The 24,639-nt window shown below is 39.3% G+C and overlaps 1 protein-coding gene across 1 annotated transcript in view; it reads right to left on the bottom strand.

Moving 5' to 3' along the window:
• DOCK3 (dedicator of cytokinesis 3) overlaps positions 1-24,639 on the bottom strand; it is a 207,870-nt gene that overhangs the window by 43,081 nt on the left and 140,150 nt on the right. The window contains exons 20-30 of the mRNA XM_009891301.1: positions 23,896-23,993; positions 21,847-21,930; positions 21,418-21,518; positions 20,023-20,104; positions 13,275-13,445; positions 9,538-9,730; positions 7,587-7,714; positions 6,455-6,601; positions 4,236-4,334; positions 1,985-2,079; positions 323-398 (exon numbers count right to left, since the gene is read on the bottom strand). Of these exons, the coding sequence (XP_009889603.1) occupies positions 323-398; positions 1,985-2,079; positions 4,236-4,334; positions 6,455-6,601; positions 7,587-7,714; positions 9,538-9,730; positions 13,275-13,445; positions 20,023-20,104; positions 21,418-21,518; positions 21,847-21,930; positions 23,896-23,993 (1,274 nt within the window). The remainder of the gene's footprint in view (positions 1-322; positions 399-1,984; positions 2,080-4,235; positions 4,335-6,454; positions 6,602-7,586; positions 7,715-9,537; positions 9,731-13,274; positions 13,446-20,022; positions 20,105-21,417; positions 21,519-21,846; positions 21,931-23,895; positions 23,994-24,639) is intronic.

Here is a 24,639-nt window from a genome sequence, read left to right as displayed (position 1 = left end):
AGGAAAAGCATTGCCTGAGTGTACATTTTATTAGCCGTGAATCTGTAAGAGAGCATGCTTCATTGGCTCCACTGCTTATGAAGATACTTGTTTCCTTTATGAGGGGCTCAATTCTCTTGATTTGATATCAGCGTATCTCTTCTACTTCCCCTCAGTTCCACAGCAGATTCACATTCCTGACTTTTATCAGTTAGGTCATCTTCCTCACAGATACTCAAATAAATGCTGCAAATAAATTAACTAATGTAGAGAACAGATCTTGATCCTTTGTTATTGCTAGTTTAAAAAGATGTCATAATATTTTCTCGGTATCAATTCTTACTTTAAAATCAAAGTCCGTTTCCGTGAAATTCTTATGCAGTGCAGAAGACAGGTACTGAACTGTTGTAACTATGATACTGCAGTCAAAAACAAAAAAAAAAGAAAATAAAAAAAAGAACATTTGAATGTGGAGTATAACATATTACAGTGGTTCATGGTGCTGATTTTACTGTACATACAGAGACAGGTATTCTTCATGCAATCACTGTCACCTATCTTTCTGCGTTTTAATAAACAGTTTGTACTAAGTGATACAAGCGTAAGAATTTTCATCATTATTGTAACTTCTGGGATTGACACAGAAGCATCTCAAATCCTGTCTGTTTTGTATGGCTGAACCATATTACCTCCAGTGAAATGAAAGAATACACTCTTTTTTCTCTTATTTTAAGCAGAAAGACTTTTTTTTTTTTTCCCCTCAGAGAAGAGCAACTCAAAAAGTTTGAGTTATTTTTGTTCTTGGCTATACCATGGTCCTTGATCTGGCTCACACTTCAACTCAACATATTCATGAGTATTTTGCCAATTCCGGATTCCCTGGTATTTTTTGTCGGTGGCTAAATACAACTTAGTGAAAGGCAATCCAGGCATGTGGTGAATTCAGGAATTAATAAATAGCATATAGATGAGGCAACAATAGTATCAAAAGAAACAGCACATCTCTAGTTCACATGAAAGCAACACTTCCAGTAACACTGCTAAACATACCTATCAGGTTTATGGCAAAACTGCCAAAGGGAACTAGGCAACCTACAGCATCTGAGGGAACTATTCTTTTCAGGTGGATTTTTCTTTTCTTACAGATCTTCATTTAATCTTTGCATTTGAAATACTGAAATCCACTTCTTTCCCTTTTCACGAGCACTGTGAACTCACAGAGGGTAGAGCTCGGCTGAGCGGCCTTTAGGAAAACTTCCATGGTATCTTTGTATCTTTGAACTTCCAGGGTATCCCATGGTAATGGGAACCCCTCCAGTTGTCAGTTAGTCGGTAGTAATTCTATAGCTAGTTTTATCTAAAGAAACAAGAAGCTAGTAAATAATTCCAGCCACCCTGTGTTCATCACACTGCCATTCCAAACAGCATAGTACTTAACCCATCAGAAGCAAGAAAATCAGATAAAATTAAGCATTAAAATGGTGGATGACAATTTAATTGAGGAAAAACTCTGTATGTATGACACGGTGTCATCACTAGGGTCTGCTCCTCCTTTTCTAAAATAACCGAGTCCTCCTTCTAGGTAGGTTAAGGAGCGATTTTACGGGGAGAGACAGACATTAACGTAGTAACGTACTGAGGGAGGGAGCTGAGAGGCCCGCCAGGTAACACCGCTTGGTGTGGGGAGCTGTTCCTTGCCAAGCGTTACAACAGCTGCTGCACCACTCTTACCCTCCCCTGCAGCTACTTCAGCCCTGGGTTTAAACTTCTAACTCTTTGCTGCCTCTGCATACTGGTAGAGTTTAAGAAACAATGAATACAGAAGTCCCAGTTTGGTCCAGAGTGTTAAAGTAACTGTAGAATGAGGATGAGCACTCCAAAATTCCTGTTGATCACCACATCTTGGTCTGATGAAACACACTGCATCACAGGTTTTAACTGCCCAGCCGAGGAGAAGAAATTCTGATACAGAATGTCAACAGTTTATACCCGCTTCTTTACTTACTTGCTGGTGAGCAACCTCATCACCATCCAGTCTCGAGGAAAGACACTCATTTTCATCAGGTTCCGAAATACACAGAAAATCTTCAGGAGGAACTCCTGTCACAGAGAAAAAAAATTTCAAAAATCACCAGCAGCTGCAGATTAATCTGTTTTCTTGATTGTAAGAAAGACAGTTAAGCCAAGTGTGCTCCTCTTGAGCTTTGTGTCACTAGGCCATTCGCCTGAAAACAACATATATTGGGATATGGCTCTATTAATTTTGTATGCATCTAATACGGACTAAAGAAGTTGCATCAGTCTTTTAAATCTTAACTTCTGCAGCGAGATGAAAAACTTCCTTATGTGCATAATTGTATATAACTTCTCATATTATCATCTAGAGTTCTGGTGCCAATTTGCAGCTATTTTCAGATACACTGGAATCATAATCATTTATTTATGCATTCAATTAATTAATGTATCTGTCCAAACTTCTTTGCACTTATGTCACAAATTTGAGAAAATCCCACACGTTCAAACCCAATAAAATTCCTACATATGCTTTTAAAGATGGTAACAGGAAAGGCCCATTTCTGGCAATATGCAGTAGAAAAAAAAATAATCTCTTAAACAGATTCAGGCTGAGAATTTGCTTGCCAAAAAATTCCCTGAACCTGAAGTCATTTCTGTATTTTGACTACCTGCACCTCTACATCTACAAAGAACAATGGGGAGGATAAAACATGCCTTGCAAACTATGATTTTATTGTTTTGTACACAAAATTTAGATAGCACAGAAAGTGGCAGTGCAAGGTCTTTTCAAAACTGTCCTCCCGTTATGCCTTAATTTTGGGGAGGGGAGAGGGGAAGGTTAATATCTTGGTGTAACTGAGCTAAGAGTAAAGCATCAAAAGCTCCTTGACTTTTGGCCCCATTTTTGCCTAGATGTTAACAATGATAAGTGAACATAGTGCCTTTCCATCTAGGAAAAAGTGTTGGAAATATTATTACAGCAAGCTTTGAAGGAGAAAAAAAAGTAATATATTTTATTAGGTCAACAGATAGTTGGAAAAAAAGTTTGGTATAAAAATCTTCAGCCTCTGTGATGCTCCTGAATATATCCTTAGATTGTCAGAGATATAACAGTGTTTGTTCTTATGGGTGTAAAGACACATTTCAGTTCAATGACAAACTTTTTCACTAGTCTGACATAAGAACTATAGTTTAGACACCTCTGAAAAATATCTTTTAAAAATTAATGTGAATTAACATACCAAGTAATTTTCCTATGACCAATTCAAAAGTTACCTGAAAGGTAGTAATCTCAGATAACTATCAACCTGAGATACATGGAACCCTGCAACCTAGAGGTAAGAATTCCATCATCCCAATTTATCTCCCTGATTTATTCAGCTTCTCTATATGCACGTGAAATATTTAGAAGCTGAAGCCTATTCAGAGAGGATTTCTCACTGTTTCTCCACCTCATTTGTTAAGGCAATGTAAGTTCCTGCCACATTACATTCTTTGTATTGTCCTTATTTTATTGGGTGCCATGCTAATCAAAAGCATTTTGTATAAAATCTTGTCTTAATTTATGAAATTATTCTGCCTTTTAAACAGACTGTTGCCAGAGATACTCCTCTTTCCTGTGGAAGCTGAGATAAAAAGTTGGTTTCTGCTGTTTTGAGATGTGCCATTTCAAAATGTCAGTGGCAAAAGAGCCACCACAGAGATCTGTACGCCTGACCAACCCCTTCTTTTCAGGAATAGCCATCACGTAAGTTAATATTCACAAATCTGGGGACCATGCAGCAAATGGAGTAGAAAGGTTACTGCTTTCCCCAAAAAGATTTTATCTGCTAGAGACATTTGTATCCCCCAAAAGGCTTGAAATTCTCTTTTGGTATAAAATCACCACTCTTCCTAAGTAACCTCCAATGCACATTGAACATCTAGTAAAATACAACAGAACAACTGACTTTACCCTCATGGGATTAAAAAACCCTGTTCCTCTTGACTATGTTCTATATGGTACAATAACAATATCCTTTTCTGTCTAATAACATCTATTGTGGGACTTTATTTGCTCTTATGAAGGTAATTCAGTGCCCTGTGGTCTCAAACACAACACCTGTTATTCTAAAGGTGAAAGAAAGGTCCCTGAACAGAGGTGAATGTGAACGGGAATGATTAGCAGAGCAAGTAACGCAAGTAATCACTCTCTCATTCCGAGTGAATCACCCTACAAACGGTGTTCTGCTCTGTTGTACCTTTAGTTCATCCTTGCTTTGGAAGTTGTCCAGTAAGTGCTGGAAATGAGTGTCCGACATCTGACGAAGCAAAGACAAAAGGCAGGAGACATATTCTCCCTGTTGACCAAATGAGAAACTATTTCATTTAGACAATCTCAAATTTCATAAATAAAAAACTCAGCCTGGGGTAAGGTATAAAGGGAGGGGTCTGAAATGGCCCCAATGCCTATGAGAGGGAAGCTGACATGCACAGAGAGTAAAAATACTGCATGTTAACTGTTCCTGAATTACTGTTCATACACAGGAATACACCTCTTAGAGGCTCCTCCACAGATGCCAGTTTTAAAAGTCTTTTAACCAATCTTGTTGTCTATACAAAAATAATTTAAAATTATTAATACAGACATTAACGAATTGCCCTCCAAGCATGCAGTTTTTGACAATCACCTTTTTCAGTTACTTCATATGCTATGTCTATCAAAGGTGTGACTGCAGCTCACGCAGACATACCAGGAATTATTTAAACCAATTGGCTCAGATACTCAAAACAGTATAGCAACGACAGCATGGGATCAATATGGGCTACAAAAGGTGTCTGGAATCTTGTAAATATTTGGCTAATTAGTGTTCACCAAGTTATGTGCTGTCATAGCTACAGTACTAACAGTATTCCAGTAAGATATTCGGAATATAGTTTGGGTAAGCCCACATGAGCTACAATTACATTTCTGGCCTGCAAAGCAGATGCACCCTAACCAGTTACCACAGTATCCCAAAGTGTTTTCCAAAGATGAGCTCCCCCATTTTACATATCTGAAAGCAAAGCACAGACAAGTTAAGCAATCTGTCCAAGATAACAAGCAAGGCAGTGCCAAGAACGCAAGGAGTATGTCTTTGACTGCCAGTCCCTTGCACAACGCTATTTTTTTCTGTGACAATGAGCAATTAATTTGGAAACTATACAAACTACTTTCTAATCGGTATCTAATAAGATTCCACATATCACTGTAAAATATGTGCTGTGTAATGTAAACTCAGAAACAAATTCCTGAATATATTCAGGAACAAATACGAAGGATTTTGTACTTGGGTCTGTCCATTCCTTTTTAATTTTTTTTTTTTTGATTGGCTCAAGCATCTACCCAGAAGCTTTGACATAGGTTGTTCCAATAAACTTCACAGGGCTCAACTTCATTAGGAAAAAAGGTGTGCTTTTATGTGCGAGGTGGCACGTGATAAATAACAGTAAGTCAAATGGTAGGAGTAAAAGGAAACTGAGAAGCTACTGGACATTTGCAAGGTAGCGCCTTTCTTATTTTGTATCAAAGAACACATCTGAAAACTACTAAATGCCTTGCTCTTTATTAGGATTCTACCATTTATTACTTTATCTGAGCTAACACAGAAAGATAAAAATCTCTCATGTGAGAAGTGTACCTTAGTGTACATCTGCCCCCAACAATATCTCTGAGGTTTCAGCCATTTGATAAAAAAGCAAGTCTAAAAAAAGTCTATTCTGAACAACAGCTTAATATCATACATAGTGCAAAAGCTGCATTAGAGACTCTGCCAAGCAAAATTAGACTAAAATAGGCTAGAATAGAAAAGGGCAACAAATCCAGAAAAGAAGAAAACTGAACAGCAAAATTCTTTTCTTTTTCTCCTCTTCTGTTGCCTGTCAAAGAAAAAGGCCTAGGCTTATGCTGGCAGTCTGGACAAAGTGGTGGCTTTTCCCTCTTCGTCCACCAAGCTCAACCGCTCACTTAACCTAGGATCTGCTAATTACTTTTTCAAAAGTATGTTGGGTTTCATTTGCATGAAATAATCAATGAACGTGGACAGAATCTCTCCAGGGTGTTAAATGAAAGGACTTGTCCACTGATGGTATTCTCAGTCTTGGGAATCAGAGCCTGATATTCCCACAGCCCCTGGTGACACCTATTTAGGCAGGTACCCAGCTAGCGTACGCCTCAAGTTCTAAACAGTAACTCTTAATCACAGCTGCAAAAACAAACGAGAAAATAACCTGGAAATCCACAAAAGCTTCCTGAGCTCCACTGCTTCCTGCAGACCTCACTACTGCAAAGAGGAAGGAATGGATTTGGGGCTTAATAAGGGAAAGTAACAAAGCCCTGGGCATTCATGCAGCAGAGATGATAATGAGGTGCCCGTGGTGGTGAGGGACTGAACCAAAGGTTAGAGAAGCAGGAAATAGAAACTGATTGTTAGTTACTAACGGTGATTTCTGCTGTGCACTGCGGGCAACGCTGCCCTCTTACCGCCTCCTGAGACTGCGATTTACTCATGATTGTAAGCAGAGTTTGTAAAAGCACATCCAGGAGGCTCTCCACCATCATCTCAACCTCCTCCACGACATCTCCCTCCTACAGTAAGTGGTGAGCAAACAGACAGTTAGAAACTGGAGAGAACGGCATTAGCAAAAACAATTCTGCTGAGTCAGCCATACCACAGGTACTCATTTTGCTAGAGAGCTCCGTAATGGGGGTTCAGAGAAGTACAATCAAATTCATCATTGGTACCAGATACTGTTGTGATGCCAGTGTGTGTGTTACCTCCTCAGTCTCTGGTGGAAACATTCGGGGTCACAGCCATAAAGGTAAATCTATAATCAAAGGTCTGCATACACTCTAGAACACAATGGGATCGAATTACGTTCAGGAACCTTTATTCCATGGCAGCATTATTTTAGCTTATTACCATGATACCTTTCATCTCATTCCTTTCACACAAAACCGTAACTTGTAATTGAAAAAGCTCTATTGGTATGAATTATATTTAGCGCCATGAGCTCCCTCCTTTGGAGTCAGATGGGGAAACTTCACCACCCTCTGTTTGTGAGCACTGCTTTAAACGATCAAGTTACCATTTGAGATCAGAGTATTATGATCATCAAAGCTGGGTGTTTAAACGCAGCAGCAATTTCCAGAACTAAGTGTGATTTCATTGATTGGATAATTTTAGAGTATTCTCTTAAAGTGAATCACAAAGTGCTAGTTACTGTCTCTTGCGGAACTGCAAGTCCTAGAGCTCTGTAGAGCTTCTGAACTCCACTGACATCTAAGTTCTGGGCTTGGATGAAGAAAATTAAACAGTGTCAAACCTGGTAAATGCGTATGCTGTTTTCCCCTCCTAACAGCAAGAGCACTGTGTAATCAGAATGCTCTGAGTCACACACACAAAAGCAGACCCTCATTTCAGATGTTCTCCTGCTGACAGAAAGTTAGCAGAATTTTGTTTTTAAAAGGATTGTCGAAAAACCTGTACTAACCTATAAAAATCCCTGAGTCTTCATTTTACGAAATCAGTGATGGAATTTAAAAAAAATAAATAAATCAAACAGGACATTACCAAAGAGCTGGTCTTGATTATGGAAAAGATACTACTGAGGATCCCAGAGCAGATAAGTAGCTCCTTCTGCTGCCGTAGGTGAAGGTGAATGTGGTGAAGAACTACAGGTAGCAGGATGCGCCGCGACTCTGAAAGAAGGAAAACCAGATCACAGTCATTCCAAGAGATTTAAATTTCAACCATCCCAGTCAGCAGGCTCTTGGTATCCAGATTAGTCTACTGGTATACAGCATGTTTGATTAACTGGTGCAACTTCTACTGTACAGGTTGTCGTGCACCACGCTTCCAAGAACCGTATCTAAAGAATTAATGGTGCATCTAGTTTCACAAGTTCATAAATGCAGTATACGTGATGTTCTCAATAGTGATACAGCTTAGAAACAACAGGTGTGAACCGATATTTTCTAATGTTGATTTCCTTTGTGCAGACCCTTCCTCACTTCGTGTTGCTTTCCAGCTCTATTGCCACAGCTAATACAGCTTCTCCAATATATGCCTCTTGGAAACTGGCTAATTCTTTTAGCTGGCTTACAAGCCTTCATCTTATGAAAGAAGGGAGAACAGGTAGCAGCTGCAGAAAACAGTAGCCAAACCAGGAAAAAAGAGCAACAGGGGAAAAAAGTGGCAAGATGTCAGCAAACAGACTGACGGGAGAGAGAAAAGGAAAACAAGTCATCACCATACAGGAGGCAAGAAGAAGAGAATGTATCTTCCTTTAATTGGAAGACTTGAAGAGTGGGTAGGGTGGGCAGCCAAAAGATAACTTTGGCAACTGGGTTCATCTTCCCAGGGCCAGAAAGGACATAGGAAAGATTGTTGACCTGGGACTATTGGGCCATGCTTCCATGGGAAGGAATATGACAAGGGTCTACCATTATTTTGGGTGGAAAATGAGGCATCTGTTGAGTCACAGCAGCCATCATAGTGAGATGTCATGGTGCTACGCAGCAGCTAAAAGCATCGTTAGTTGCCAGTATTACTGTAAAGGAGAAATGAAGGTTAATGGGACGGACTAAAACCCTGGACCCTGTGGGCAAAGTTACACCTGGCTTTATTGAGAAGACAGAAGAGGAAGTTTTTGCCTACAAACTGGCACCCACAAAGCCAAATATTTTTATCAATAGGTTCAAAACACTATGATTAAATAAACCGCACTGCCTGTTTCACAGCCACCTTTGGACTAAGCTACTCGTTCTCTACACACTCTCATTTTTTTAAAATTAATTTGAAATTTAAGAAAAAATATGTATGTTTATAAACAATTACAACAGCTGGGTTAAACATGATTTTGTGGTGGTGTTATTCTCACTGTGCACTGAGTAGAGTAATTTAAGTGCGCTAACTTGAGATCCTCACTACAGGGAGGATAAGCCCAATGGTGCTTTTTATCTTCCAATATTACCTTCCTAAAGTCTTTCATTTGGACCTTTATGGATGAAATAAACTCACAATCTTCAACCCTTCTTCATTCAATTAATTCTTAAAGAATTACTAATATGTTGAGCTAAAGAAATATTAAAGTTATAATGTAAAGATTAAACATACTTTAAAAGAATGTGGTGGGTTTCTCACATAACTTTATCTCCCTCTTTCTCAGTCAAGAAGCCGGCCGGAGAGGAGGTTACCTTCCGACCCATGACAACAACAGAAGAGTAATACAAAGTATCAAGTGAGATTTGGCAGTTTTAATAAATGACTTGATTTGTTAATTTTTATCAACCTTTAGTAACTGCATTTCATCTATGATGGATTTATATACATTTTCTACCGTAGGGAAACTTACAAAGTACCCACAGTGAATATATGAACAATGATGCTGCCAAGATAAATAACTACAAAGATTATTGGCACCAGCAACGAATTGTTTGCAGTAAAGCAACTGCAAAATAAATGTAACGTGCTCCTGCTCTTCGTTAGCAGCAAGACCCGGCCTGAGACACCACTGTCTTACCTGAGAAAGAGAACAGGCGGCTGTCGACAGTGCGTGCAATGGACTGGAGCTTAACGACGTCCATGGACTGCCCGATGTGCACGGTGCTGGGCATGCTGCCCAGGGTGCCCCTCACGAACTCCGCCACTTCCTGCACAGTGAACATCTGCAGCAGCTCGTCAAAGATAGCGGGGAAGGAGTTCAGCAAAGCAGCCTGAAAAAAGGCAATGAAGAAACTGAAAATTTTGAATTCTGCAACTGCAGCTAAATGCAGTGCAACAGAAACAACAGTAAAACCGAAGGAAGGGTCTGCAGAAAGCTACGAAATAGTGTGCTATGGCTGGTGTTACTGTTTTGCAATACCTAAAGTTCATAGTGAACAAAACATGTATATGAAAATCAAGTGCTGCTGCAATACTAAGTCTTATGGTAAGTTCAGCACGTACATACTGTAGAGCTTCAAAAGGCTGTATTTTAGGACACAACTTATAAAACAGAAATAATTGAGGTACCAGACATCAGAATATAGTCCATTTTTGCTGATTTACGTTTTTCAATAAATATAAAACTTGCTTCTGATTAGAGAGTTCTATACCAATTTTTTGAACTGAGCAACCACCCAAGACAGTTAAAACTCTTCAGAAAACATTCTGAAGTAAAGAACATGTTGACAGACCCTTAACCATAGCAGCACTGTCGTGTGATGCTGCAGTGTTTCTGCAACAGGGGTGCAGTGTGATTTCACGTGAAAGAGGCATCACATCATGCAAGTCAGTGTGCACGTGATTCTTGCAATAACGGATATTTCCAGAAAGCTGGAGCTATCCATGAAGGTGTTCCTTAAAGTGCAGAAACAATATCAACACAACAACAACAATCATCTCTTATTTCACTCCTCCTCAATTTATTGCTTCATAGCACTAGAAAATTCCATGCATCGCCCTATCCTCAAGTTCCACAGACTTGGCATCGTACCTAACAGCTGCCACGCACCTCTAATGCTGTAAAACTACTCTCTTTCTTCCTCTACATCCTACCCAAGGTCCATACCTATTTCCTCATAATAACTACTTAAATTCCTAGGTGGTTGCTTTCTGGAACTGCTGCAGTCTGGCTGTGACTCGGCTGCCGTGCTCCCACCCGCCGCAGCCCCTCCTGCTGGTCCCCCCTCCCGCTCTGAAGCTCTCCACACAGAGCACCCTCATTGCCTCCAGAAGTTCAGATTTACCAAACTTCATTGCAGATCTCTATTCACAGCTTCGCCCTTCCAGAGTCTCACTACCTATTGCTATTTTCTTCTGTTCTGCATGTCCTCCTTTTCCTCACGGATTTCTTTTTTTCCTCATTGCATAAACATTTCTGTAGCTCTCCCCTGCTGGTGGTAGCACTCGGCATGCCTCTCCTAATCCCATGTAATATACAGTTGCCTTCTTTGCCAAGTCTTTCCTTAAAGTATCTTTTCCCTCAAACAACAGTGATATCTATTTAATAGTCTTTGAGCAAAGTCTAAGTTATTTTTACAACTAACACTGTAGAGCCCAGTAAATTATTCTGAATATAAATTTACCTCTTTCTTCTTCGCGCTCGTTATCTCTCTCAACATCTTGTCTTGTTACAATCAATTCAGATTACACAAACACTCACATAGCCTCCTGGGTGTTGTCACCTATTTGTAGCTACATACATACAATGTACTAACAAAATAAACAAATATGAATCATTTAAATAGCTCACGGTACTCTTGGAAGGCTACAACAGCCACAAATCCAGTCATCATCTTTATCTTTGGGATATTACAAGTGAAATTACAGTATTGGCTCAACAAATCCCTACAGGAGTTTTCCTAAACTTATTTCTAACCATTACTATAAAGCAGGAGGATTTCTGTGGTGATTTAGGATACCCAGCAGTAATCTAAGGATGCATGGGATCTCCTCTGGAAGCTTTGGAGCCGTCCTGAGGAACAGCAACATCATTTCATCAGTTCCTTGAAGGGCTCTTTTTTGTACAGCACCCTAAAATATTCTGCAACATTACTCATGTCAAACCAATTGCCTGGAAGGAAGGGCATAATCAGTTTTAACCTCATTGCTGGGAAGAACTATATTGAGATCTCTCTAATATCCTGGATGAGAGGAAAAGTGTTAAGAAAATTATGTTTGCATTACTGTAGATATTTAACAGTTGTCCAGATTTCTGGAACTAGTACGTAATCTCCCTGGCTGTCCTGAACAATTTGACTTGTATAATCTTGTATACGCTCTCAATACTGTTCTTTTCAGTGTGTGGATGCCATAAGCGGTTCCATTAATTACCAAAACATTCCACATTTTCTAGTTTTGAAATACCAGCCACTTAAACGTTAAATTCCAGTTCATATGCAGGAAAAGAGGGTTTGGGATAGGGAAAAAGGATTAATCGGGAACATCCACGATGAAATACTTGTGCAGTTCTGAGGATCATTACTTACAGAATTAAATGACGGCCTTGAAGTACCACCACATTTTTGTGGGGCACATGTCCCAGCTCCGCTCGCCTGCCCTCCAGGCTGAGAGGCCTATGGGGCAAGTGGGATCAAGGGGCAACATAGTGGCAAGGGGGGAAACAAAAAATAAACTTTTCAAAGATTAAACAAGGACAGGCTTTACAAATTACAAAAGTCCAAAGTAAATACCATAGTGAGAAAAAGGAGGAAAAAAAAAGGAAATAAAGAGAAAAAGGGAAAATAACCCCATCCTCAACCCTTTCCACTCACTGCCGCTTTGCCTGCAAAATCTGTGCACTGGTTTCTCATGTTCCTGGCTCATCTTATTATACCCACTAATGGGCGATTAAATAAAAGATTAGAGCAGCTGCTCTCAAAATCTTTTAGAGCAGCTTCTTAAGAAAGAGACCGCGTTGCTGGCAGCTTCCCTAACCAGCAGAGTCACTCTGTTTTGTGGCGATGTTCACAGCAACTGCTTCTTTGGCGAACTACAGTAGGTGTTCAAAACATCTGTTAATAGTAAATTAGTGATTACAAATCACCTTCATATTACCAGGAACTTCCAGACGGTCTATCTTTGATACTCTCCGAGCTGAGGCACACATAGCATTTGACAGAACTATTTAAAACTTATAAACACAGATGCAATTTAGTACAGTGATCTTTAAAAGATGAAACATAACTTCGCAACATCCTTACTGACTTTGAGTAGTACCTTAAGCCCACGTGAAGTCTCTGTGAAGTCATGTGGGCCATATTCAAGATACCATATGAACGGTGAGTGTGGTTATCACAGTGTGCTTGCAGTCAGGCTGCACGTGATTCTGGCTGTCATTTTAGAGTATGCTGGAATTAAGTTTATCTGACTGGGAGTACATCAATTGAACTTCTCTACTGTGATGTTGCTATGACCCCGAGTATTGACTTGAGCTACTACAATTAAGGATTTTAAATTTCTTTAGGCCAACTGTAAGATGCATGAATGAGAAGCTTGAAAATGCAGTTTACTTTTGTGAAGAGCAGAAATTGTGTTCTCATGTGACAAGTCACTTTCCTCTTGAGAGTCCACAGTTCAGCTCACCTGTATCTGTGAAGTGATGCAAAGCCACTGTCTAATAACATTAATTGGCTATGTCATTTTCCAGTATCACCAGCTTGTTAGAGGGAGAAAATTCTACTAACCTGCATTTAATTGTCATGTGCCCATATATAGTACCTGTGCAGAAAATAGCTGCCTTTGGGTTTGCCAGTTAAGGGGTAGAAAATAGCAAACCTGTGTGAAGATGAGAGTCTCAGAGCTCCTGCTGTCCAAGCTGAGCACAAATCTGATGGACTGGAAAAGCTCCTGGATGCTGGAGCGGAATTGTTCCTCCTCCATTCCACAAGTAGCTCTGGAGTAAAGGATCCGAGATTGGACAATGAACTTGAAAAGATATTCCAAGGCCTTAAGGAGCAGGAGAGGAAGGAGATTAAGATACAGAAAAAGAGAGAAAGAAAAATAAAGGAGCTTTAAAGAGAACCAGGAAAGAGTCTAGCTGCATAATAACTAAATTCTTCAGCTTTAGAAAAGAGAAAGTAAAACAGGTTTTGTAAATTATATAATTCAGTTAAGGAAGAGCTACTCATAGTCAAGTATCCCTTCTCAACCAATAATCTATGTTACTGGTATGTCCCACTCACAAAAATTATGCATTTAAGTCAAATAGACAAATTCAGGTTACAAACTTTGAGGAAAATCTCGATGAAGAGACTTCTAATTTTCTCATGACTTGGCACAATGACTGTAAGTGCCTGAAGAAGCTATTCTGGTTTCATTCAAATTTTACATTTAATTACTTGAGTTAGCTAATCTAGATTAAGATAAGCGGACTGTCAGTGGAACAGAAGAAGGGTTACCTGGAAAAAAGAGACTCTACTTTTCAATATGAACACAACAGAAAAGAGACTCTACTTTTCAATATGAACACAACAGAAGGTTCACCTTTATTTCTGGCAGCTACGCGTACAAACAGAAATAAATGCAGAAACAGAAGATGACAAGAGCAGCACGTTAAGCCCTCTGGCAGCCCATCGCAGCAGTACTGTAGCCAGTATCGTTTTACTTTGAGCTGTGATAAGTTAAAGCATCTTTCTTTTATCATCACCTATGAAATATGGAGAGCTCCCAGCAGAGGGAGAATAACCTGCACAGAAGATGGCATTTAACACCATTATACAACGCGTGATAGAAGCTGCAGCCCTGAGGGACTGGCAAGTTGGATCTTCTTGTAGAAGAACGATAACTTGCTCTACAACATGTCTAGATTAAGTCTGAATTTCCAACCTGAACATCTTTAACTAAAATTTTGTAAATGGCATTATTCAGAACCCCATTTATTTGGGAGCAGTGTCAATGAAGAAAAACACATTGTTCTACGCAGCCTTTACCAAGCTTAGCAACCTGCGAAAGGTTCTTACAGACACTAACATAGCGGTGTAATATTCCACACAGCAACAAGGCCTTTTTGATCATTTGGTTTATGCAGCTGTCACCACTGAAACGTACTAAATTCAGTGACATTTAGACTTCACTCCTTCCCTTAGCGCTTAACATGATACACCATTAAAGCAGGATTAAGGGAAGACATGATGCATAGTTTGATGATATCCTCAAAATTCAGCACAGGAAACGAACAGGCTGGGGCTCCAATAATCATCGTCTATACAGAAACATTAGTAATATTCCACTGTATCGACTGGAAAGTATTCTTGCCTGCTTCACTTCAGTTTGGAAATGGAAAGTTAATTCAAATCCAAATTTCGCCCCCCTCAGGTATTTTTGAATCCATAAGATGTCCCTCATTGACCCACCACACTATATGCACGAATATGCAGTGTTATGTTGTAAGCTTCAGAATGCTACAGCTTTAAGGATAGAGAATGGGAACGGGAAATTCCTTATAAAGCCATCACAGATTTCAAAATGCCACTGATACTTACAGCCATTTTTTTTTTTTTTTTTTCCCCAGGAGTGATGGCAACTTTGCTAATTTGGCAGTACATTATTTACACTGCTGTACTAAAACATCTCCCAGTGAAGCTTCCTTACACCAAAGAACTTCATCAGGAAATAACACTTTGTATTTCTGGATAGTTTGCAGACAAAGGTCAATTGGTTCACAAAAGTCATCACTTCAAGGTTAGCATCTCTGCTGCAAACACCAAATACTGCAAGTCAAGTGCTTGTACAAGCTGTTTTATAGGTTTGGTATAGACAACCATAACTCTAACCTGAAAGCTCGTAACTTTAATGTGAAGATTATGTTTTGCAATGAATCAGAGGATTTACGTATGAAATTCTGTCATTCTCTGTTGAAAGTGAAATGGCAGGCTTGCAGAGCCACCCCACAGCCTTAGCACAGACAACCTAAACTGTTGCCTAGAATGAACCCATGAAAGCAGCGAACCGAAGCGTTCAGTGTGTTTACAGACACATGGCTGAGATGGTAAAAACACTAACCAAGTCTTGTTAGCACAAACCAGCAGTTGGACTAACATTACTTACAAAATCACAGATATGATGCATATATGTGCCTAAAGGCATAGAAGTGCACTGAAATAAAATTCAAGCCTTTATTATGTTTGGCATGATATAAAAAAATCAGCATCAAATTAAAGGAAGTTTCTTAAAAACATAGTCTGTATGCATCTTCACACAACAGGTGAGCACACACCACTCACCTGTGACCAGCAGCCTAAGGACTCATGGTACCATCAAATACAAAAATTAAATAGACAAACAGCATCGTAACCTTATTTCCTCTCAACCAAACAATCCCTAAATTCCACCAGTAGTACTCCAGGAGAGACGAGAAAAGGAGTAAGAAATGTGCATATAGATAATGCATCTCAAAGAACCTCCACTTATTAATGAGTAACCTTCCTCTCTTCTCTAAGTGACTGTCCCTATGCACGTTCACTCCGCATACAGGAACAGCTCATCTCAACTTGCACAGATTACCTGCTGGTTGGCTGCAATGTCCCAGGAGAATTAAAACCAGAAGATCACTATGACAAAAGCAGCATCAGTTGGAAGCTTCTATGATATCACAGGTAAAAAAGTGGATACATTTCTCTGATTATTCTGCAGGTCTAATGGAAAAAGACACTCTTCAGAGACAGTGGTGTCACTGGAGCCTTCAGGGATTATGCTCAGACATTTGATAGTTCTGCTGTATAACATTCATAAATGCAGCGGACAGTCCTGGGGACAGTACAGCTGCATATCTGGATTCATCTGCTGTAGAAGTTAATTCTGTTCAGAATATGAACAGATGAATCAACCTTGTATAGAGCCGCTTTAAGAAAAAGCACAGATTAATCTCCTAACTCAAGAAACCCAAAGATTACTTTAGGAAAGAATTTGGAGTATGTAGAATGGGCACAGTGTAGTTAAGAGGATTAGCTCTGAAAGTCTGAATCCCTTTCAGTGTCCTAACCAAAGTGAATGAAAGACAATTTCAGTAGTCTATGAGTATCCACTTCACCATTCAAGAGCAGCTAGCAAACTTCTTCCTTCTACCGTCAATATGTTTCTTCCAGAGAACAGCACGCTTGTTGCAAGGGCAAGAGGCATCTACTACGCAGTTTCAAGAAAAAAAGCGCAAAGGTTCAAGTGCAGGTACCAATCTGAGTCTTGTGAGAGCAGATGAAAAACCTAGGGCAAAGTTCAAGGCATCAGCAATAAAAGGAGCGGGTCCCACAAACAGGCCGACCCGGGTAGAACAATTATAATTACAGCAGCAATTTTCTGGTATTCTTAGAAAAAGTGAGACTGTAGAAAATGTGAATCACCAAATAAGGTAATTATTTCTGAATGAGCTAATAAATAAGTCCAGAGACAGACTGGTCTTAAAAGCAACAGACTAACATTTCTTTTTTAAATTCCATCTTAACATGAGAAGGAACTTCTTTACTTTGAGGGTAGTGGAGCACTGGCACAGGCTGCCCAGAGAGGTGGTGGAGTCTCCCACTCTGGAGACATTCAAAACCCGCCTGGACGCTGTCCTGTGTAACGTGCTGTAGGTGACCCTGCTCTGGCAGGGGGGGTGGACTGGATGATCTCCAGAGGCCCCTTCCAACCCTAACCATTCTGTGATTCTGTGAATTCTGTGAAATTCAGGGCAAAGGAAACACTTTAGAGGAGTCCCCAGTCTCAAAAGGCAGGCCAAGAATGTAATTCAAAAGCTCTCGTTCACTAGCTCCCTGGCTGGCACGGCTCATAAAGTATGTTCAGGGTTTCGAAGAAATCCACTGGGAAGACTGACCCTTTCTGTATCACTCATTCATGTAAAGCCCCATAGCAATGGCACACAGTACCTCCAAGTCTCTAAGAAGTTTGATGACTGTTCTGTGTGGTTCAGCTCCAGAACACTGATATGAAGATGTGACTTCCTGAGGAAGAAAAGGTCTCGCTTTTCCAGTGGGTTCCTCAATCCAGGCAAAAACCACCTATGGTTCTACTAGTGGAAGATAACTGAAGCTGAAAGGGCACCTTCTAGAGACACTTCATAAGTTTTGCCATGACTAGTAGGGAAAGCAAAACTGTCTGTGGAGCACATGGACACTTAGTTACAGAATTCTCCAGGGAGACACAGGTTGGATGCAGCTTATGCGGAGCTTGTTATAGGGCATAATAAAGGAACATCATACCGTGTGTTCTAGCACACATCCTTTCAGTGTCCCGGTTTGAGGTTATAGTTCCCCAAGTTTTCGGAGAATTAAGAGGAGTCTTGAGGGATGTAAGTCATTTTATAAATAGTCTCAAGCACTGCTTGCTAATGCAAAGGTTGAAAATCAGAATCCTATGAGGCATCTGCATATCCATCATGAATGTACGTGAGCAGTCAAGAGCCAAAAAAGAGTGCAGAGGCATTTCAAGACCTGCTTTAGGGTACTGCATTAACAGCTAATTCAGGGAAAAAGAGATACGAGCGCTATCCTCTGTTCTCTGAGCTGAAGAGCTACTAGTGCAAGGAGTGTAGCAAAGACACCCAAGACCATAGAAATTTCCAACAACCGAGTATAGTACTAGTAATGACATATTAGCAATGATAATTGGTTCAGTACAAAATTGCTCCAAATGCCCGAAATAAAATCTGGAAACAAAGAAGGAAATCAATCACTTTCCTGCAGTGGAAGAAGATAAAGACTTTAATTTGGGCCTCCAAGATATACCTGCAAAGGCAACTGTTCGAATAAGATGTGACAGCAGTGTCAGTGGTAGAGACTGCACCATTAGGTCTGCAGAAACTCTGGTGGTAATTATAATTCCCTTGCTTGGAAAGGCTTGGGCTGTCAGGCCTTCAAATTCACCCCACTCATGGAGGGAACAGCTACTTTCTAGGCAAACACTTGAGATTCCCAGTAAGCAAACAGCTACCTTGGAATCCTTGAAAGAACGTACCTCATTCGCAAACAGTAATGTTGAATGACTGAGCTTCTGAAAGACATTCTAGCATTCATATTTTTAATATTTCTGAAGAGGACTGCTGTGAGGTTCAAAAAATGAAGACCACATAGGGACAATATCATACATCTCTATCTGCTGCATTGCATACAGCACTATTGAGTGGTTTGAGAGGGAAGAAAACCTTCTAGAAGTCGTTCCAGGTAGAGATCTTCCTCTCGTCTCACAATTTTAATACATTTCTTTGTAATTAAAAAAAAAAAAAACAACCAAAACCCAGGAAGGATAAGAATGGAAGCAAAAAGAACGAGAAAGTTGATCATTTCTTGACAAAACATCTTTGTCCTACTTTTACCATTCTCTATGAATCCGTGGTTGAAAATATTACAAAGAAGTTGCTTCCAAGTATGTAAATATCTACAAAAGACAAAGTAAACACTGGTATAATGCCCTTGTAAGTATCAGGATATGATCTTAACGGGAGGATCCTGACAGCTAGTTGATGGCAGTGCCACCATAACCGTTCAAATGGAACCAGAATTCTCAAAAAGTAAAAATTATTTCCTCAAAAATATTGACTAAATTAGACTAAAGGAGGCAAAACAAAGAACAAAAATATCACAAGAAGAAAGAAAAAGCCATAATAAAGTCTGAAACATGTGCCAAGACACAAGCATAAATACATCCACAAGGCACAGTCTCTGTGTATGTATGGGTGTGTGCTTCACCTGTGACACACTTCAGTTTGCACTGATGTGAAAAAGTGAGAAAAAACCCTGCTGTTCTCTGCCAGTGCTATTTGTTCAGAAAGTGTCCACCCTCAAACGGTTGGACACAAGCCTACCCACGGTACACAGCTACAGATGGACGCTCACTCAAAGCAAAATATCTTCCTGCAAATTTGGAATCTTGCATTTATGTACTTGACACAACATCTTTCTGTTTTACAACTACACGTGATAAAACTAGTATGTGAGTCTCTGACTTCTCTGCAATAGCACCAAAAATATTCCCTTTTTTTCACACACCATTAGAAAGCTGTGCCTTCCTGCAAGATCATGCTCTCATCACCAAACTGTGATTCAGGTCCTGTGCAATAAGAGCTGTTAAAATTTCCATGCAGTTAAAGGCTCATTTATCTGCTTCTTAAAATACTCCTGAACTTCAACCAGTAATACAATGAAGCTGTGTCAATGCCAGAAATGAACAGCATATCTTTGATCCACAGCACCTGTGCCTAATACATTTAAAATAAATGCTTCTTGAAGTGCAAGGTGTAGACCACCCAGACACACGTTTGTGGTCAGTGCATATATATTCAGTGCAAGGGCCACTTAAGTTCTCCATATGGCTTCAGAAGGACTTAAGGAGACATAATTCTTCCATTTTTTTTTTTTCTGCACAAGAGTGAATCTCCCCCTAAAATTAAAATTTTGGCAAAATATTAAAAAAATAATTCCGGTTAAACAAATAAGTAGTCAGCGCCTGCCTACCCTTGCTTTTCTATCCATCTTCCCCAGCCCTTTTGCAGTCACAGACGGAACAGACACAAATACCCCCGTTGGATACGTACTCTCATGGCTTCCTGGATGTGGTCTTGGCGTACAAGCTCAGCTGAACGGTCCATGTACCACTTCAAACATCGAATCAGCTCTCTGTATATAACAAACAGTGAAAAGAAGGGGAACCTTCAGCACTATTTTAAAATTAGGCAACAAACAGTTTTGGGGAGAATTCTATAAAATAGTCTCATTTGTCTCCATTTCAGTGGTCAGCTATAGCTGTCCTAACTACTGATTTTACATAATATATACATTTATTTAAGTTTCAAAACCAGAAAATAATTTCTTCTCTGCAATTGACTTAGACCATGAGGAACCTAAGAGAACATCAAAACCATGTTATTAAAGAGATAGCTTTGATAAAGGCATGCAGTACAATTCTAAGACCAAAACATATGCTTTTTTTTTTTTGTAAGAAATTCCAGATCTCCTCTAAATAAGCAGTTTTTAGAAACTAAGATCACAGAGAAAATACATGCATCTGTTTTCCTGAGTACACAATACTATTTGGACTATCTCAAACAGTTGTTTTAAAAACATGTTTTATTTCAGACAGACTACCAAAAATCATTTGTTTTGTCTGGAAGAGGTGATAATTAACACAAAGCAGAACACCTTTTTACTCTCTGAACATTACTCTGCTTCTAGTGTTGTACACCATCTACAGTTTTTTACCTGCCATTGACAGAAGATTTAAAATATATTTTTAAGATATATTTTATTTTTTATAATGTGAACGCCTTAAAACAATCAAAACCAATTATATGCTGTGGCCAAAGATAGAATATTCTCAAATGTGCAAAAGAAATGGTCTAGAAGGATAAACAGACCTCAATGATAACTGTTACTGCTTTCAAAATCTGTCTTCCTGTCTGATGCAAAACTCAGAAAAGAATACTAAAAAATATGGCAGAATCTTCAAAGTGACAGTGAATATTAAGTTTCTGATCTACTGAAATTATACATTTACTCTAATCAAACAGGTCATCATCTTATGGGAATACCTGTCTACTTTGGAAGAGGAAATTACAATTAGTTCTCTAAGCTTTCACACAAGTCTCATATCCCAACATCCTTCTTTAGACAAGAAACGTATATGCTCTTGGTAGCTCATTACTACAGACTGATAATGAGTTGTCGCTGAGTGACAGTGTCTCTTCAGTTAAAAAAAAAAAAAAAAAGGTAAGATTTGCCAGTTCAGAAAAGCAAGACAAGTTCCAGAGTCTGCTCATCCTCAGCCACAGGTGCCATTCAGCAGCTTCTCTCTATAACTGAGCTGGCAACCTTTCATCTGAGTAGTTCTACTTCTGCAAACCACTGCTACCACCAAGGTTGCGATCCTGATGGTGACATCATTTGAAGCTGGCTAATACCATCTCCTGAAGTGACGGATAAACAAAACCTACTTGTAAGCCAGCGCTCCTGCAAAGTGCTTCTGAATGTAAGTGTCCATCACAGGTCGAAAATGGAAATACTTGCTGTCACGCAGCAGATTTATGATGAATACCTGTGGGAGATGAAAAAGTGAACCCATACTAAATAAAATTGCACACTGGTTTCTATAAACAAGTTACACAAACTACAAAACACTGAAATACATGAGTTTCTTTAAACAGTCAGTAGTTGAGTTATTGGATGTCATTGTTTGCTTGTCCCAAGTGACAGCAAATATTGTTGAGGCTCTCCTGCCATCCTCACCCAAGACTGTTACAGGAAACATAAGGCTGGATCCAGCTGAATATTTTATATTTCATGGAAATAAAATACCAGCAACATGATAATAAGAAACTTAAGACTCACTGACCATGAGATACAGTAACAATTCAGCAGCTTACCAAAGACTGAAAGACCAACAGACCATACTTTTCTGTGTTGTCATCCAAAACTACAAACAACGTGTCGAGAATATCTTGTAGGAACTAAAAAGACATGAATAAACAATTTCAAATTCAGTTGTATTCAAAAGAAGGTTATTTCCCCCCTGCTTTGTTTCATACATTTTGATATCTTTGCAAAACACTTGCCAAGGACAAACCACTTCACGTTCACCCATATGATGGGACAGATTTTCATTTGTTTTTACTAAGAGGAATTTTTCTCTTTACAAGGAATATTTCTAAACAAAAATGACAGAAAAACAAAAAATAAGAAAAATGTACCACATGCCTGATTTGGAAATATAACTGAGTGCTCCTTTCACTGTAAGCCAGCTAAAAGTGCTGCCTTACGCTCTAGTGATACGAGAATGAAAATAAGTTGTTTTGCCACTGTTGTATCAGACACTCTTCATCATCAAATCTAAGACTTGGAAGCACATTAACTGGTGCTCTAAATTATGCTCAATATTGAAAACTTTTGGTTTGGACAGAAAGTAAAGCTTTTATAACAAGCATTAATTTGGTTAGGTTACATATTGACAATTGTTTCTTTCATCCAGAAGACTGAATGCTGAAATTCAGTAATTTTCTTTCCTGAAAGCACAGTCTTCAGAAAGGAGGACTGCGGAAGAATGCTGATGATCTAGTCAACTGCACATTCTCTCATGATTTTTTTAATCTATTCTAATTAAATTTCTGATATGGAAAACAAGAAATAAAATATAACGATTTATAAAGTCTCTGAAAGGACAGAATTTCTTCTTTTCTGAATTATTGCATTCTGTTCTTCATACTCCAGTGCCAAACGGCAGCTGATTTAGGGAGGGAATAAATTACTTCTCCCCTTGGATTAATTTAGTCTGTATCTTTTTATGCTTTTGTCTATAAAAAACAGATACTTGTACTGCCCCACAAACAAAGTGTACAAAACACGACATTCTTGAAGAATTCCAACACAAACGGGGTATTCTCTTCTGTTACTGTTACAAAGTTATCGTTAACTAGCATTCAAGATATGGCAACAGTCAAATGAGTTACAGTGAAGTGGCTTTAATCATAAACTACAAATTAAGTGACGGGATTTCTCTGTGGTTTCTTCTCTTTGGTTGTTTGTCATTACAAATTACCTCATTTTACTTCTAGATTTATAGTTCTCAGCACACCTAAAATGACCAGAGGGATATCGGGATATCTGGAATGCACTTTTTTTTTTTGCTGAGCCACAAGTATTCAAATGCATTTTGAAGTTCCTTTGACCTGAGAAAGTTCAGGTCGCACAAAGGACTGGCACGCAGACTGAAGGTGGTTACAGAACATGATGAAATGTCCAGATCGCAGATAGGTTACGGAGAGGTTAGACGTGGTGGACAGCAACTGGTGCTCCAGGCAACTGCTCCACCTCACAGTGCTGGGACAGGAAAATGGTTTTGCAGGATGGCTCATTGGCCGCTGAGCAAAACTTCACTTTCAAGGTTGCACATTTCTTTCTCCTCTACACAGACGTTTGGAACATATTTTCAAAATGGAAATACAGATCAACTCTACTAGCTGTTTGAAAAGGCCAAGTTTTGTGAGTCAGCTCTGTTCTCTTCACTCCAGAAGTGACCACCCACACGCAATTTCAGAGAACGTCCTTCAGAAAATACTATTGGAACAGAGTCTGCACAAAACCACTGCCAGTGGCGATGTCTACCCCAGCAAGAGCGCGGCTCAACAGGAGCGGGCCCACGGAGTGGGACAATTGGTGGCGAGAACTCGCAGCACATGCGGGTGAGGGAATTTTAATAAGGATTAGGTCTATTTTGATCCTAAGGACTAACTATCCATTAATTTTTGGATTGTATCTTCCTGTTTAGTTTCAGGTCAAAATAAAATCCCAATTCAAACTCTGAGAATTCACAGCGTGAATCAGAAAGTACAGCAAGAGGGAACATTCAGAAGTGCACTGCAGGTCTGGACTCGCTTGCTGTCACAGGTACATCCAAAGAATGTTATTTCATGTAGTACCTTAACAATTTCCTCGCCACTGACATGTCTCAGTCTTCCTAAAATATCCATCACGCGGTCGGGGTAAGCTTTCCATTTCAGCAGGGCGAGCAAATCCACTGCAGAACAGTGAGAGAAAGAGCTAGAATGCATACGCGGAGGGAAGAATGGCAACCCCAGACCCACCAGCATTACACGTTACATTTCTGCTCTAGCTGCAGTTCACACTTCTCAGAAATAATAAATACATAAGGGAAAACAAGAAGGAAAACATGGAGTAAGTCCAATACTACTAACAAGGAAATGAATGGAGGAATGGTAAAGTACTTTAAAAGGAGTAAAGACTGCCTTTTTTTCCCCCCTATGTGACTTGACACCGCACTGTGGACAAAACTTTTGCCTTCCTGTGCTTCAGGGACGCTGTCATAACAAATTTTTATTTACTTAGTAACTCTGTAAAAGCCGAACAAAACAAACTTTACGTAGGAGTGCTAACATTGAATTTTTTGTTCTTCAATCATTTAATGAAAATTAACTTTGCTTTAACATATTACCCTTCTCTTGCACTTACAATAATGTCTGTAATTTCTCTGCCATCTTTCAATATCCTGGTTTTTTGAGGAAATAAGTTTCTGCTCATTTCAATAGTGTTAGTAAAAAAAAGCATCCATATAATGAAATTGTAACAAAGGAATATTTTAGTAAAATAAACAGAGCACAAGCACACACATCTTATCTCTCTTTTTCATAATCCCTGTTGCCTTG

Source organism: Charadrius vociferus, unplaced genomic scaffold, assembly GCF_000708025.1.
Source record: "Charadrius vociferus isolate BGI_N301 unplaced genomic scaffold, ASM70802v2 scaffold758, whole genome shotgun sequence".
Taxonomy (NCBI): domain Eukaryota; kingdom Metazoa; phylum Chordata; class Aves; order Charadriiformes; family Charadriidae; genus Charadrius; species Charadrius vociferus.
Note: the sequence above shows the minus strand (reverse complement) of the source record. Positions and strands in the feature narration are given on the sequence as shown.